The sequence below is a fragment of the Eucyclogobius newberryi genome, unplaced genomic scaffold, assembly GCF_026437365.1.
Source record: "Eucyclogobius newberryi isolate DKJ021-1_F unplaced genomic scaffold, fEucNew1.0.hap1 SCAF_7, whole genome shotgun sequence".
Taxonomy (NCBI): Eukaryota; Metazoa; Chordata; class Actinopteri; order Gobiiformes; family Gobiidae; genus Eucyclogobius; species Eucyclogobius newberryi.
This window is the reverse complement of record NW_027316389.1, coordinates 15,023,404-15,039,211: the sequence shown is the minus strand read 5'-3', so window position 1 is coordinate 15,039,211 and position 15,808 is coordinate 15,023,404. Positions and strand designations below refer to the sequence as shown.

Below are 15,808 nucleotides of genomic sequence, written 5' to 3'. Positions count from 1 at the left end.
ATCATACACGCCCGAGATAAACAAGGTCAAAATAAGCCTTCATACATTATGTACTATATCTGTGATAATCTCATACTGTTTGGGTAGCTGGCTTGTCAGGACAGCCATTTGTATTTAGCATTTAAATGGCTTCTATTATTATTCATTTATTTCCTTATCTTTATTCAGATTAAGAGTGGGGCAGATAATATTGCAGATATCTCACAGTTCGCAATTACTCAATGCAATGTGTAGGATTAACGACAAGAACATTTTAGACAGAAATATGATTCTATTACACTGAGCAGAATATTCAGAAAGGCTAGAGTGCAAGTACAATGGAAAAATATAGCAACAGACAAATCGAATGTGCAAATTAAATGTTTGGAACAAAACGTAGTGATCTGGTGCACTATGTTTTTTGACATCTGTAGTTAAATAGACACAAGATAGACAAGTTAAGAGCATTCTGGGCAAAGGTTTGCTAATTATTGGTGGGACAGTACATTTGTTAAATATCTGTCAAGTGCCAGTTTGTGACAAAAAGTTGGCACGACAAAGTTTAAAATTACAGGAAGTAGCGCTTTCTAAAGTTTTAAAAAGGACTCCCTCGATCCATTTAATCAATTCAAAAGTCCATTCAAAATGCAAGGACAATTTATGCATAAGGAACACGTCTTTTCTGACAGTTCAAACATTAGTTTAATAAAATAAAAGTAATATATTTGGCAAATAAAAACAATATGTACGGTAGCTAGTCAAATGATTCACTCTGAACTGGGGAAAATCTTATCTAATACAAAAAAGTGAAATAATTACTCTAACCTGTCATGTGCATTTTAATTTGAAGTTGAATTTATACAGCGACAAGAGGACAAGTTCGATCGTGCACAACTGTTCACTTGAACCATGACTACTTTTTGAAACCTTCGTAACCAGTAAATACTCTGAGGCATTACACCGACATGGGTCAAACTGAATAATACCTGGCTGAGATTGAGAGGCTGCTGCTGCAGGTGGTGTGGCCCCGTGCGCTGCTGACGATAGGATCCACCTCCCGGGACTCCGCCTTGTATATGATTACTGCCAGCCAAAACCCCATTCGATGTTTTGAATTTGTAGGATGAATTCTGATGGTTCATAGGTTCTGTAAAAGAAAATAAACACATTTATGATACACGAAAAAATATTAAAATATTTCGGGCATGTGTGTAATATTTAAAAAGCTGCAAAAAACGCATTAAAATAAAACAAACTTGCTGTGTAATCTTTCAAAGGGTAAACAGCAACTATTCTGGTCTTATGTGATTCATTTTACAGTTTAACACAACATTTACCGAGATATTTTACAACATTTTTGAGGGATTATCTGATTATTTTCATCAAAAAAAAAAAAAAAATCCATACATTCTTTTTTACCTCTACTACACAATGGATAACGTGGAATAAAATTTGACATGTACCTGGCATGAGGCGCTCGCAGTCGTTGGTCGAAGCCTCGTTGTTCTGTGATTTGAGGGGCGGGATGATGATGGTGCGCGGGTTGCCGTTGTTGTAGTTGTCCAGCATGGTGGTCTTGATGTCGTACGTGTGGTTGTTGTGGTTGTTGTTGTTGGCGGTGGTTCGAGAGTGCACAGTGTACGGGCTGTTGTGGCTGGAACAGTCAGACTCGGGGGAATCGTGGACCGTCACGCAGCTGATGACATTCTTTCTATGCTTCGAAGATGAGCTGCAAGAAGGAGAAAAGGTTAAATTATTTAGTAATATATATACACAGTATTTTTCCGCACTATAGGGCGCACTGGATTATAAGGCACACTGTCAATGAATGGTCTATTTTTTCATTTATAAGGCACATTAATCGAAACAAAACGTGTACCACCGCACTGTCCTTTTTTGAGAAAATGAAAGGCTTTTAAGTGCGTCTTGTAGAGCAGAAAATATGGTACTGTGCATTTTAGAGATCATAAGATGCCTAATCAGTAACATACCAGCAGTTTCTCATTGTTGTCTTATGAAATTGTCCCGGAAAAGTATAATTTTCTTGAATCTAAAATCACATTTCACTGTAGGATTTGAACCCTGTAAGTCTAATACTTGATCTGAGTTATTCAATCTAAGATCAGGCCGTCCAAATGATCTGATCCGGATTTTTCTAATTCACTGGTTTAGTTCCGGTTCAGTCCTTGTTTAATTCTGCTTTAGAACAAGTTTAGTCCTGGTTTATTGCTAGTTTAATTCTGGATGAGTCCTGGTGCGGATCCGTTTGGTACCAGTCTAGTCCTAGTTTATCTGATTCAGAACTGTATTGGCAATGCTGCAGAACAGTGTTGGCAAAGCCTTTTGTATTTGAATGTAGCAGTTATTTTTATATAATCATTATTAAAACAGAGCTAGTGTTGTGAATATTTTTTGCGACACCAAACTGTGTCTAAAGAGGTGGTACTAGGGCCGAAAAATCTGTCCCTCAGGAAAATGTTGTTGACTAGCCCTGCACTAGACTTTAAATCACACCTTTTTGTCAAAATTTGGACATTTGACAAAAAAATCTATAAATAAATGACTCCACTTGCCTCAGATGTACACAAATTATAAGCAGTTTTGAAACAATTGAAATTCGCATGAACAGTTAAACCTACCTGTTGTGTTGCTTGTGCTCATCCTCCTCGTCAGTGTCGCTGCTGATGGTGATGATGCTGACGGCGGGGCTGGGCGTGTCTGGGATGATGATGGTCTGTCGGGGTACGTGGTGCTGGTGGTGCTGGTGGTGCTGGTGGTCCCGGTGGTCCCAATGGTCCCGGGTGGTACTGGAGGCCTGCTCAGGTTCACTCTGCCCCCAGCCTCCGCCCCCACCACAGCTCTGGGACACAGGGCAGTTGGACATGGGCCCGTTCTGCACTACGGCACATCGAGGAGGGGTGTTCTCCTTCACTCTCTTGGAGCGCTGAGGAGAGAGGACGGCCTGGGAGGACGACACCTCGTACGATGACATGTTCCTTTGGGAGAGAAAATTTAAAGTGAGAAATACTGATGTACAAATATGTGTTTGACTTGTAAGAAGCTATTATATGCTGTATGGAAAACATTTTGAATTGTTGAAACTTGTTTTACAAATGATCTTACGAAATTGAATTGATGTCTTTTTGCTACAGCATCTACTTCAATTAAAACTTGTACTTTTCCTTTTACTATTTAAAAACATGACCTTATGTATATTAGTATTTAATATGATCTTTCAAGCCTGTAACAACTAGTTCCATATTTGTGTTGCTGTGTAATGGACTGTGACAGACGTTTGTGAAATGTTTGTCCCTGGAGTGACAGATCTGGGAACCAGTGCTCAAACTGTGGCTGTACCTGGTGGACATCTGGTGCTGCTTGTTCTTTTTGGAGGAGGAGTTGTTATTGGTCGAGGTCTGCCTCATGACATGAGCTACTCCCACATTAAGCGTCTGGTTGGATGGGAGCGTGACGTGACCGGCCAACAAGGCCGGCTGCTGCATGATGGGATTGTAATGGCTGCCATGGAGATGGGAATTCCTGTAAAACATCAGGCATTTAGGTCATCATTCTAGGGCCATCTTTATTGTGAAATCACTAATAATTAGTGGTCAGTCAATTAAATGTATTTATTTCTGTAATTAAATGGATAAGATATGAACCAAGACACAATCTCACAATTTGTTTGACTCGAATGTGTTCCATGTTATTATTGACAAGTTTGCAAATTCTGTCCACAGTAATCAGGCTGATAACAATCTGAAGGAAATACAATATAACCATATTAATTATGTTTGGAGCGTCTTTAATAGCTAGTCTAGTTTCAAATATTTCCACAACTGTGCCAGCAGATGGCAGCAGCTAACTGGCTAACAAAGACAGCGGTGGTAAGAGGCAGAGCTGGGTGAGAGCAGAGAGGGAGGCAGAGGAGCTGACACCAGCAGCTGGAGGGATCGCTCTGCAGAGGAAGTGCGACACTTTCACAATCATCTCCCAGGACTCTGGAGCTGCCACTGGGCAAAGACAGTGGAACGGGGCGTGGGACTGTGGTCAGCCTGGGTCGCAGATGGACTCTTCAGGATCAAATTGAGTCTTGTGTGGCTCTGGCCGAGCTCCAAACTCACATTACAACCTGATTTCTCCTTATCTCCCCGCAGACTGTCTTGTCTCATCCATCTACCCCTTTATCGAGTCATCCTGGTGACAGGCTGTCCTCGGAGTGACGTGGGTACATGCACATATATGCTGTGTCCCTGAGGTGGATCTGCTCTTTTGAAAGCACCACTATTCACACGGGGCCATGACTCAAAAAGCAGCCGGTCTCAATGGACAATACACTCCAGTCACATTTTACCTTTACAGAGGCAGCCTGAACACCCTGAATGAGCCATGCTCCAGTGTGTGCTTAAAACATACGATTGATTTAGTTGGCTTAATCCGGAGCTGATTCAGTGGTCCTCGGAGACTGCTCAAACTTTAACAGCAGCTCTCTCAAAGTGCTAATGCAGTGAGACTGTTGTTTACCTCCAGTTGGCGAGTGGCTGTGTGCTGCCCATGGACTCGGGGATGACAGTGGCGTGCTGGACCGAGGTGTGGGTGAGCTGCTGCCACGCCGGGGGGAGAAGGATTTGTTGCGTACCACTGGGCCAGGCCTGCTGTTACAAAATAAGAAAAGAAGAACATTTAATTAGCTTGTGATGTGGAGCCTGACCGTGAAAACATTTCCTCAACCTTTTTGCTTTAAACCAGGCATGTCCAAACTATGGCCCGAGGGCCAAATGCGGCCCTCAGACCATTTTTTGTTGGTCCTCCAGCTATTTTTTGTTGGTCCTCTAATTTAGTCCAAACAACAAAAACTGGTACTTTTTACTGTAAAATTGGAACAAATCAAGCATTTTGATGTTATACCAACTTGATATTAATGTTCTAAGTCTTATTAAAGGTGTTGAGGTTCATAAAAACGATGTCAAATGCAACATTTCAAATTATTCACTTTGTCATTGGGTTGTTTGCCATCTGCTCTGTATACATTTCAAAATGCGGCCCTCTGTGAAAAAAAGTTTGGACAGCCGTGCTTTAAACATAACAAATGCACAAACATGATCTATTTTGTGGATTCGATTGGAGGCTATCATGGTATTTTAGTTTAAACATAACAGCTGCTGCCGTGCCTGTTTCAAGGAGAGAGCCATTGACAAAAGGGAAAGGGCTGGAACTTAATAAAGAGGTACAGAAGCGCCTTTTCTTTGTGCGTGTCTACGAGCCGTTGTGTGTTTGCCGTGAGTCAAATCAACCTCTGCACTAATTAAATCTGTGTCCCATTCAAACAGCTGTAATAGAAGCGCTTGTTTTTGTAATGCAGAGCTGCAGACCGAAGCAGGATGCAACGCGAGAGAAGTGAGTGAGTGTTTTGTGGGGATACAGACACACAGGCGGTGATTTGTGTGTGTTAGAGAACGTGTAACCCCTAATAGTTTAATGCAGGCATATTGATTAGCGCTTTAATGTCAGGGCTAATGAATTGTTCCTTTAATACCATTTGCGCATCTATTTACAATGCATCAGTATGTGCGGCGCAAGAGGAGGGAATGTAAAAGCTAATCTGAAAAAACAAGGATAGTGGTAGGGCTGTAATTGACTAAACAAATTCTTGGTCGACTAAAGACATGCTCTGCGCATCGATTTGCTGACAAAAATATATATATATATACCCCAACTCAAGGGAATGCAAGAAAAACAGAAAACTATTTACACAGAAAAGTACAACTAAAAAGCATTTAATAGAGAATAAAATTACCACTCCATACATTCTCCTTTCTTCCTTGGTCCATAAATCCTTATATTGCCAATATAATATTCAGTCGACTCAGAAGAAACTATTGACTGACTAAGCGACTAAAGGACTACAGATTAGATTGAATTCAACTTGTCATTACACCATAAATAAATTAAATATCCTTGCAATGCAATTTGGCATCTAACCAGAAGGGCAATGAAGCAACAGATAAACATTAACAATATATAAATAAATGCACCGTATGCAGTATGACATGCTATGAGCTATTACTATAATTACATATTGTATTATTATTTACATTTTACAGCTAGTGCAATTTTAAGGTACTTAAACAAAGTGCTAGTTCATGAGTGTGACAGCCCTGGAGAGTCTCTTAGTCTGCAGTCCTCACCCAGAGGCTGCTGTAATGCCTGCCAGAAGGCATGTGCAGGATGAGAGGAGTCCTTCACTTTGTTGCGTGTCCTACGTGGAGAACGCTTGTCTTGGCCATCCTCACGGGCCATGAGAGAGATCCAAATAATGCACTGGGCAGTTTTCACCACCTGTGTTAGTGATTTTGGCTCCGCAGCAGTACAGTTCCCATATCAATATGTAATACAATCAAAACTTTCTCCATCGCAGAGCGATGCAACAAGACAGTCAGGGACAGACGGTTCTTACAGCCCAAGATAGTTGTATTTATTTTACTTTAAGAACAAATTCTTAATTACAATATTGGCCTGGTAAATAAAGTATTTTTGTAACAGAAAACTAAACTTTTTGGACATTGGACAATTTTAAGCAGTATTAAAAGTCACACAACTGACAGAAAATATTAATAACAATTACATTTAAATATGTAGAGGTAGAGGTATAGAGGTATATATATAAGCACATATATATATATATATATATATATACACACACATACATACACATGTATATATATATATATATATATATATATATATATATATATACACATACATACACATGTATGTGTATGTAAACCCTATCTGCCTGTTGTAGTAGAGGAAAGCAATATGTCATATTTTCAAAAGAGTTGTTAAAAACAAACCAAAACATAAATTCACCTTTGGACTATACTTAAATCTCATCCAAAACCATTACAGGCCATTTATACCGTATTTCTGATGAACTGCAAAGACATGACACAATTTGTACAACGGGAACGCATCTCTAAAAATATCTAGGTAATAACTATTGTCCAATAGTATTTAATTTCCTGGGAAAGCGGTGTGGTCGGGGGCTTGTTGTGGATGTGCTGCTGGGGGCATCTGCAGGCCAACAGCACTGCCCCGTCTGTGCTCATGACTGACGTCTCTAATGGAACATTGTGGAGCTCGGAGATGCTCCTTACATCTCAGACCACATCCACGGCCCTTTTATCAACATGCCATTTAGTCTCTCTAATACGTCCATCCATCTCCTCCTCCTCCTTCCACTGCTGCCTGCTCTATCTCCATTCCTGGCACTCAACGTTGCTTGGTTCTGTCTGCATTGTGTAAGCTGCCTGTCTGCCCTCAAATTGTAACCCAGTTAAGGGGGCTGTTCTTTCTCATTCTCAAAGCCCACCGTCGCTATCAGTTGGCCCCACCGCCTCCCATTCTACCCGGGCGAAGAAACTTTTGTCACCTTACGACTATAAAAAGGGCCCTTCTCTCACTACTCAATTGTTTCCACATTTTCTGCATTCCTCGGCGAGATAGAGGCCTCGATGGTTGCCCCCAATGCATCGACCCCCCCGCCCGCCCCCCCAGGCTGGAGTCAGTGCTTTGCAATGGGCTGTAGGTGTGTGAATGACAGAGCGCAGAGGCAGAGTGAAGGCACAGGTGGGGAGAGGCAACAGAGCCAAACAAGTACTTAGGCGAGCTCGGAGCGCAGACCTCCCACAGCGGCGGAGTAAACATGAAGAAACACACACTCCCTGCATACCCGGTTATTAGCCGTGCTGCTCGCTGCCCTATATAAACCATCTGCTTACTTTAACTAATGTTGGCCTTTGTTTAACATGCACACTGACAGGGGTTACAGCGCACACCTGCAGCGGCTGAGCTTTATTTACATGCAATCACCAGAGTTAGACTTAGCTTTGCCTGTGTAGAATGATTGCTCTATACTGCATGATGTAGGTAGTACTCATATACATACATACATATATACATTCATACGTAGTCGCTATATCCACTTTGAATGTGAGAGAAAGCCAGGCAACAACTCAGGAATAACAAGTTCTTAAATAAGTAATTTGGAAAAAAAAAAAAAAAAAACACTTGGATAGTAATGAATTTGGCTTTTCAAGTACCACTAGATCCAAACCAGGTCAGTAATAAGACTAATCTAGGTCTAAACCAGGACTACACCTTCGCAACATTAGTTCTAACTTGAGTTATCAAAAGTATCAATATCCAAATTCTAATTTAGACTAAATCTATAAAAAGTTGATACTCAATTGAACAAGTTGATTCTGATTGGAAAAATAAATCAAATCAAAAAGGACAAAACCTTTTCGGAATAGTTTCAAAATGGTCTTGTCTTACTTGTACAAGAGTACTGTTTTTGTAGTAATGTTTTATATTGTCCCGTCACAAAAGTGTTTTCCTCATTATTGTGGTATTGAAATTGGTATCGAGTATTGAGCCTTTCCCTTAGTATCAAAAATGAGTTTGAATTTTAGTTTTGTGACAACACTAGTTCTAGCAAGGACTAAACACAAGGGGGACTTCACTACCAGAAGGAGCTTGCGTACCATGAATAGTACTTGTACCACAGTTTGAAAACCACTGGTCCATGCTCTGTTGTGTTATAATTTCTTAAACGTTTAAAAGAAAAAACGGCCAAAGTAAAGCAGAGCATTTACTTTCATGCTGTTTTTACGTGACTCCTTAGCTTTGTGAACTTGGATCTACTTTGTTCCTTGATTTAGAAATCTCGATCCCGGTCTCAAATGTTACGGGCACATGCACCCTTGAAACGCCCGCTTGTGCACACTTGATTTTATCTTTTACGTCAGAGGTTGAATTTAGTAATTTTCTCGGCCGTGCTGTACCTCATCTGCTTCCCCCCTGACCTCCTCACATCCTCTGAGGCCTGTAATTTGGAGCGCCTGACTTGTGCGCTGCCCTGGAGCTAATCACCATTTGGTATCTGACAGATTAAGCTAGAACAGAAACAAAAGGCACAGATCCTCCACGCACACACCTCTACCCATAATGCTTCAGTGCCTGCCTCCTGCATGATTAAGTAGAGATAAGGGAGCGCTTCAAACTCCCCAGATTCTCAGAGATATTTAAAGCCTTCATGGAAATTTCCATAGGGAAGGAGGTGACAGAGGGAGTGGGTAATGTGCGTGTGAGAGGAGAGAGTGATGCTCAGTCAGTCCATATTACTTACAACATCTGTATATTAGCAGCTAAAGTATGACGTCCAGTGAATACACCAGGTGCTATGGCTGTACAGTGTTGGCAATTACTATGTGGGATGTGGAATCTAACAAAATGCTCAAAAGAAGACGATCCGTGTAAATTAGACCTGCTTCAGTAAAAAGTGGTCTTAGCAATAAACCACAATATAAGTATAAATGAGCGGTACATGAAAGAAATGCATGGCAAATTGTGGATTCAAACCTCGGAATGTGTAGTCGCCCAATTTAGCTTTAGCATGGCCGCGGCGGCACTAATCTGGTAAATCAGATTGTAGAAAAATACAGTTATTACAATAGTCTCAACACAAAAACTGCAAGGGTACTGCATGTGTACCAAAAAGGATAGAATAAATTAACATGTTTTGAAGTGGCCAAGTATTTTGTTTTATCTATTCTGTGTTTATGTTTTATTTGTTGAGAAAGCCGTTGGTGTTTCCCATAGATTTCCACTAATACTAAGACGATGGCACAGGAAATCCATATTTGAATCCTTTTACTGTATGCAATATCATTTTTGGAGTGTAAATGTCACTCACTGCATCTACAGAACAACTACTATTTGTTTTACTGTTTGTTGTTGTTGTTTTTGGTGTTGTTCAGCTTGTTTTTAGGCTCTGAGGGGACCGCCATGTATTCTCAGTAAAGGAAACAACACTCTACTATATTAATGTTCTACTTTTTTAACTCTAACCCTAACCCTGGCCCTGGCTGCCTGGAGACGTCGACTTTTATAGGAGTGAGGTGAGCGAAAGAGCAGGAGGAAGTAATGCACATGAGAGCTCAGCTTGTATTATGCACTCAGGATGTTGCAGCTGCCAGCGGGGGCAAGGTCACAAAACACTGGGCGATTTCCAGCCGCCGTCAATAAGATGCTATTCTGGGTGAAGCTCGCAGAAAGAAACGCCGTTTTAAATGTTTTTTGTTGTTGTTGGTTGTTTTTTTTAACCGTTATTGTCAACATCTGTGCTTTTATTTACCTGTGTGAGGAGGCCAGGTTGGATCTGGAGAGGCTGGGCACCGGGGGCTTGCGTCACTATGGGAACCGCGTTCTCCATCCGCACCGAGTAACTGGTGTGCTTCGACGGGGAAGCCTGCAGCCCTGGATGGGTAAATAAAGCACACGAGCAGAGATAATGTCAACAGCAATAGCCTCAACATCTGTCACTTCCCCAGACGCCGCAGCGCTTTGTGCAGAATTAAAAGCTAAAGATCAGATACTGTAATGTATGTTTGTGCACTTGTCAAAATATATTTATTCTTCAGAGCAATGTTCAAATAAAGCAGCTTTGCAGTAGTCATGGTAATAGTATAAAAAAAAAAAAAAAATTGCAAATTTGTGCTGAATGTTAAACAGGAGTTGAGCACTTGCCTAAAGCCTTCAAGCACTTTGGCCTTTACATTTAAAGGCACAAAATATGAAAAGCAAATGGAATTAATTACTTTTCAATAACCAATTTCCATTTTGCTTCCAGGGTTAGATTTATTTTGACTATGTTGTTTATGCAAGGCAAGTTTATTTGTAGAGCACAATTTGTACAATTCAAAGTGCTTCACAAAACGTATAAAGACATATTAGAGAAGAGTGCAAATTAAATACTTTCAGTCATATGCACAGCTAAATAAAACCGTTTTAGCCTAGATTTGAACATTGCCAGAGTAGAGGCCTGTCTCACATCTTCAGGAAGACTGTAGGAGGCCGGTCCCTGAGGTCCTCAGAGTCCGAGATGGTTCATATGGCACTAACATGTCTGAGATGTACTTTGGTGCTAGGCCATGGAGAGACTTGTACACAAGCAGAGCTGCTTTAAAGTCTCTTCTCTGAGCCACAGGAGCCAGTGCAGAGACCTGAGAACAGGACTAATGTGATCATACTTCCTGGTTCTGGTCAGGACCCGAGCAGCAGCGTTCTGGATGAACTGCAGCTGTTTTACAACTCGTTTGGAGAGACCAGTGAGCAGGCCGTTACAGTAGTCTAATCTACTGGAGACAAATTGGATTGGACACTATACCTTTGATTTTGGCAATGTTTTTTTTTTAATGGTAAAAAGCTGCTGATGTTATTGATTTGACGGTGGCTGTTAAAGTTCAAGTCTGAGTCCGTTATTAACCCCAGATTTCTAACTTGATTTGTAGGTTTTAGAGCGAGACACTTTCTCTTTGTTTCTGCGGCCAAAGACAATGCTTTCAGTCTTGTCTGAGTTCATCTGGAGAAAGTTGTTTTGCATCCACAAACTGATCTGTTGGATGCAGCGACAAAGTGAATCCACTGGTCCATATTCACCTGCCGTCAGTGAAACTGATCTGATTTGAGAATCGACTGCATAATAGTGATAGGACACTTAATACGCAGAAAAAATGTGTCCTAACGGCAGCATGTAAAGGTAAAACAGAAGGGGTCCCAGGAGGAGGAGGAGGTTTAGTTGTCATTTACACAAAAATCCAATTATGTGTTCATTCTGATTTTAGTATTTCCACTGTGTTGGCATTCCAACAGAGCTTGAGAATGAGGAACCCCATGGTACACTTATTTTGTGCGCCTTTGGGACAATAGACAAACATAAAAGACTGACCTGACCTCGTTGTAATAAAAGGAACAGGACTTAGGGGATTTTAAGGCAGGAAGATTTTAAAGGGGCTGCACAGAGTTGCTGTGTGTGCAGCGTTTTGCCTAATTACACATATGTTTTAACCATCTCTTATGGCTGAAATGAGACCGCTGTGTGCTGTGTAACTAGTTGTTTTTTTCATGTTTTTAAGACAGTAAAGTACTTTTAAAAATGCCAGTTACATAGTCGTATTAAAGTCCAATACATTATTTAAATTGTGTTGTGCTACTTGTTTGCTACCTTGTTTCTTTTCGATACAGAATCTACAAAACAAATTCAAATTCAAACCAGTACGATGATCAATGATTGACACCATCATTTGCATATGTTTTTTGAGCTTTCATCTGAACACACATTAATTTATGCTCAGACTTTCACCAACGTCTTTTGTTTCTCCCTTGTCACTAACTCAAACGTGTGTATGTGAGATGTACCTTGGAAGCCGGGTGGGCAGACGATGAGGGCCTGCTGGAAGGGGTCAGGCCGGGCGGCGCAGAGCTGAGGGGCTCCCGGCTGCAGCGGCATGCTCCTCTGGGCCACAGCCGCCATGGACGCTGCGGAGGGCTGGTAGAGTGCAGATTGGTAGTTTAGTATGGAGACATCGGGACTGGCAAAGGAAAGGGTGGCATTGCTGGTGGAGGAGGGAGCCAGGTTGGCGGCCTAAAGGAATGACGGGACCAAAACATAAAAATAAATCATAAGGGTGCAGGCATGGAGGGGAAGGAAAAACATAAAACACCACTGGGCTCAAAGAAAATGGATTGTAATGATTATCCGTCTTTGATGAAGGCTAATGGTGGAATGAGAGCCGACTTATTTAAACGTCTTAAATATGCAGATTGTTGATTTGATTAATTAGAAGACATTGAAGATGACAAGGGGGTTGCAATCATGTTCAAATTATCCCGTAGTGCTACATCAACGTGCAAAACGCAACCGACCAACACAAGGAAGTCTATTTACTACTTCAAAATATCACGCTCTGGCCACAAGACCACACATTACATGCTTTAAGTGTCTCCTTTAGCGATAATAAACCACTCTCAAAAAATATCTCCCTTAATTTTACGGCTGCAAATGCTGATTTCATAAGAAGATCTTGAAGGAGCTGGTCTAAATGAAAATGTTCACGGATCATTACAAGTGAAAATAACAACAATTTTGACATTTCATGCACTGATTTAGTATCTCACCCGCCAATCGATATGGTAGACAGGAGTAATATTTCCGAGCGCTTGTATAATTATGTAAGCTAGGTAACCCGGGCATGCCTCGACCATTAATAAGACATGTGGAAAGCTGCCGGCGAGCATCCGAGATACAAACAAATGCTTTTAAGAGACGGTGTTTGCTCAGCTTCGTGAGTACTATTTGCATTATGACGCTGTCTAATGTTAGTTTTCTTATATTAAGCTACGGACGGGTTGAGGCAAAACTACAGCACATACAAAAGCGCTTTCATTTTTCATTTGCTCTCTTCGATGAGCACCCAGGGAGGGAACATAATCAATATAGGACTGTGACATTCATCATAAACAAGCATGGACGCAGCTAAATACGCTTACAAGCATTCCAGCCTCGCAAATGAATGAGGCTGAATAAATCAAAAACTTAAATCTGTCTCGTTAACGAAGAGAAAAGATAAGCTGAGGGAATGTTAATCCGTTTACATCACAGCAAAATTGGTGTTTTGTTGCATGTTACACAGTAGGAAGCCCATCCAATACAGCCGGTGATAAAGAATAATGTGCTTGCTAAATTAAGAGGATGATAGAGTCACAGTTGGCGAATAGTGCAAGCCAAATGTCAGCAGTTTTTTTTTTTCTAAATCGCCACCGCTCGCGACACCACAGGATTCTCAAACCCGGGGAACACGTGTGGGACGAGGGACTGAGGAGACGCGTAGGATACAGGCAAGAAAAAGGGGGAGGTGGAGGAGGAGGACCGCTAAAGGGATTCTTAAGGCCTGAAAGCTCCCAGAATGCAAGGCAAGCAGGAAGTGGGGCTTGTCATGTGTGTAATCAGCACTTTGTGACAATCCCACAGGACCTGGGGCTGAGACGGAGCAGCGGACCGACACATATGTACGAGCGGTCACCATGCGCACTATGTAACTTTACCGGTGAAAGTGTTGCTATGGCGATGTTATGGCCTTGTCTGGAATGTTCCACAGGGTGCCATAAAACATATCTAGGCTGATTTAATTCCTATTCGGGTGTTTTTATTGCTCAGTAATGCGTTTTATGCCAACATTCATGCCAACATTCCAGGCAAAACAATTACCTTATGTCCGAAAAGTTACACAGTGAACTTAAACCATTGCTGATTGAATAAAAAGGCAGTTTTACTTTAATTCATGCATACTATTTAATTAATAATGATGGCTTTATTTATAGCTGTAAAATTCTAAAACAGACTTAATGAATGCAGCAATGGAAAGGTTAAGGATTGTGAAACAGAAAATGATTTAAACTGACTACAAGTTCCCAAGGTTTACGCAACCAACCGCATTCAATATATATTCATTGCCGTGCTGAAGCATAATAGATTTTGTTATGTGAAAGTGGATTTTTTGAATTGTTGCGTTCGAACCCATCCAACAGAAAAACAGGATATAACCCTTGAAGAGAACACACATTTGCTTTGAATGAAAATGATTGTGACAATGCTAAACCAGTGACTTCCCAGAAACCCTCTGTCTTTGGCAGGCTAGCCGGAGTCTTTCTGTCTTGGAAGGAAATGGTCAGCAAGTACAGAAAATAGTTCAGAATTTGACTTCACCTCTGCACTTTGCAACCCCTGATTATTAAAGTTACCGGGGTAATGTGTTCATCTTTTGTGCGTGGAAAGACAGATTTAGCAGAATGGCTCTAAATAACAAAAACGGATGTTAAAGTCAATCCAACATACTGTTTGCTTTTTCCTGTACATGAGCAAAATTATAGATCATTATGTTGAGTAATTCCTCTCCGACTCTCCGCTTACCTAACATACGATCACTCACATGTATGTACGTCTTGTGAATGATTGTATGTAGGAGGCGTGAAACCTGTAATATGGTTATCGCGTGAAAAGAATGAAAAACAATAGATCTTCTGGAATGATGATGAAATGGCAAGGTTGCTGATGTACACAGGGTCAGGTCTGCTCTTGCGTAGTCCTTTGCAGAGTATTAGTGCATCGACAATGAAAATACTCTACTCAATGCCCCCAAAAGTTGCTCTGATTGGCTTGCACACATCCAAAATTACTGGCGTTTGATTGATAAGCCAAACAAATAAAGAGCTTTATGAACTCAGAGGTTGTTTGTGCATCATTTTGACTCTTTTCCTCTGGTCTACACGAATTGCGCTTGAGGATGTGGACGTGCAGCACTACCTGGCTGTGCACAGTGTTGAGCTGGTTGTTGAACGTCATGGTGAGGTTGGTGGAGGTGCTGGGGGCCACGTGGGTGATAAAGGGCGTCTTGCTCTGGTTGACTGTGTCGTACATGTTGACGCGGCGCTTGCAGATCTCCATGTTTTGGAAGCACGACTTGACACTGCACAGACGGTAAACAGGGAGAATAAAGATTTAAAAGCCTCAAAAGGGCTGTCACGATTAAAATATCACGATAAACTTTAATATTGAAACTACATTACTGATATAATAACCCTAAAAAGCAGTTCAATAAACCTGATCTGCAATAAATACATTAAAGAATTAAACACTTTAGCACTTAAGTTATTTATTCAACCCTCTACTGTTCAAAACCCTATGGTAAAAAAAATAATATATATATATATCCCCACTAGTGCAAAGAAAATGCACACACAATAAACATTGAGCCCCAAAAAATATTGTTCCAGCTTTCATAGTATATTGAACAATAAGTTGATATAGTAATAGTATTGTGACAGACCTGAGTATTATATTATTATTATAGGTTGCGTTGACAAGAGAATTTGATGTCATAGTTTGAGATTGAGGGTAAATGCATTGCTTTTAAATATAATCTATAGC

The 15,808-nt window shown here is 41.0% G+C and overlaps 1 protein-coding gene across 3 annotated transcripts in view; it reads right to left on the bottom strand.

The window, feature by feature from the left end:
- Nucleotides 1-15,808, bottom strand: part of hipk2 (homeodomain interacting protein kinase 2) — a 101,960-nt gene that overhangs the window by 6,308 nt on the left and 79,844 nt on the right. The window contains exons 7-15 of one of the 3 annotated variants that reach the window (XM_072435431.1): nt 15,185-15,347; nt 12,241-12,466; nt 10,178-10,299; nt 4,504-4,634; nt 3,337-3,519; nt 2,776-2,975; nt 2,619-2,739; nt 1,443-1,708; nt 966-1,126 (exon numbers count right to left, since the gene is read on the bottom strand). In XM_072435431.1, the coding sequence (XP_072291532.1) occupies nt 966-1,126; nt 1,443-1,708; nt 2,619-2,739; nt 2,776-2,975; nt 3,337-3,519; nt 4,504-4,634; nt 10,178-10,299; nt 12,241-12,466; nt 15,185-15,347 (1,573 nt within the window). Of the gene's footprint in view, nt 1-965; nt 1,127-1,442; nt 1,709-2,618; nt 2,976-3,336; nt 3,520-4,503; nt 4,635-10,177; nt 10,300-12,240; nt 12,467-15,184; nt 15,348-15,808 lie in introns of all 3 variants that reach the window. The other 2 variants (XM_072435430.1, XM_072435432.1) reach the window with 2 other exon arrangements.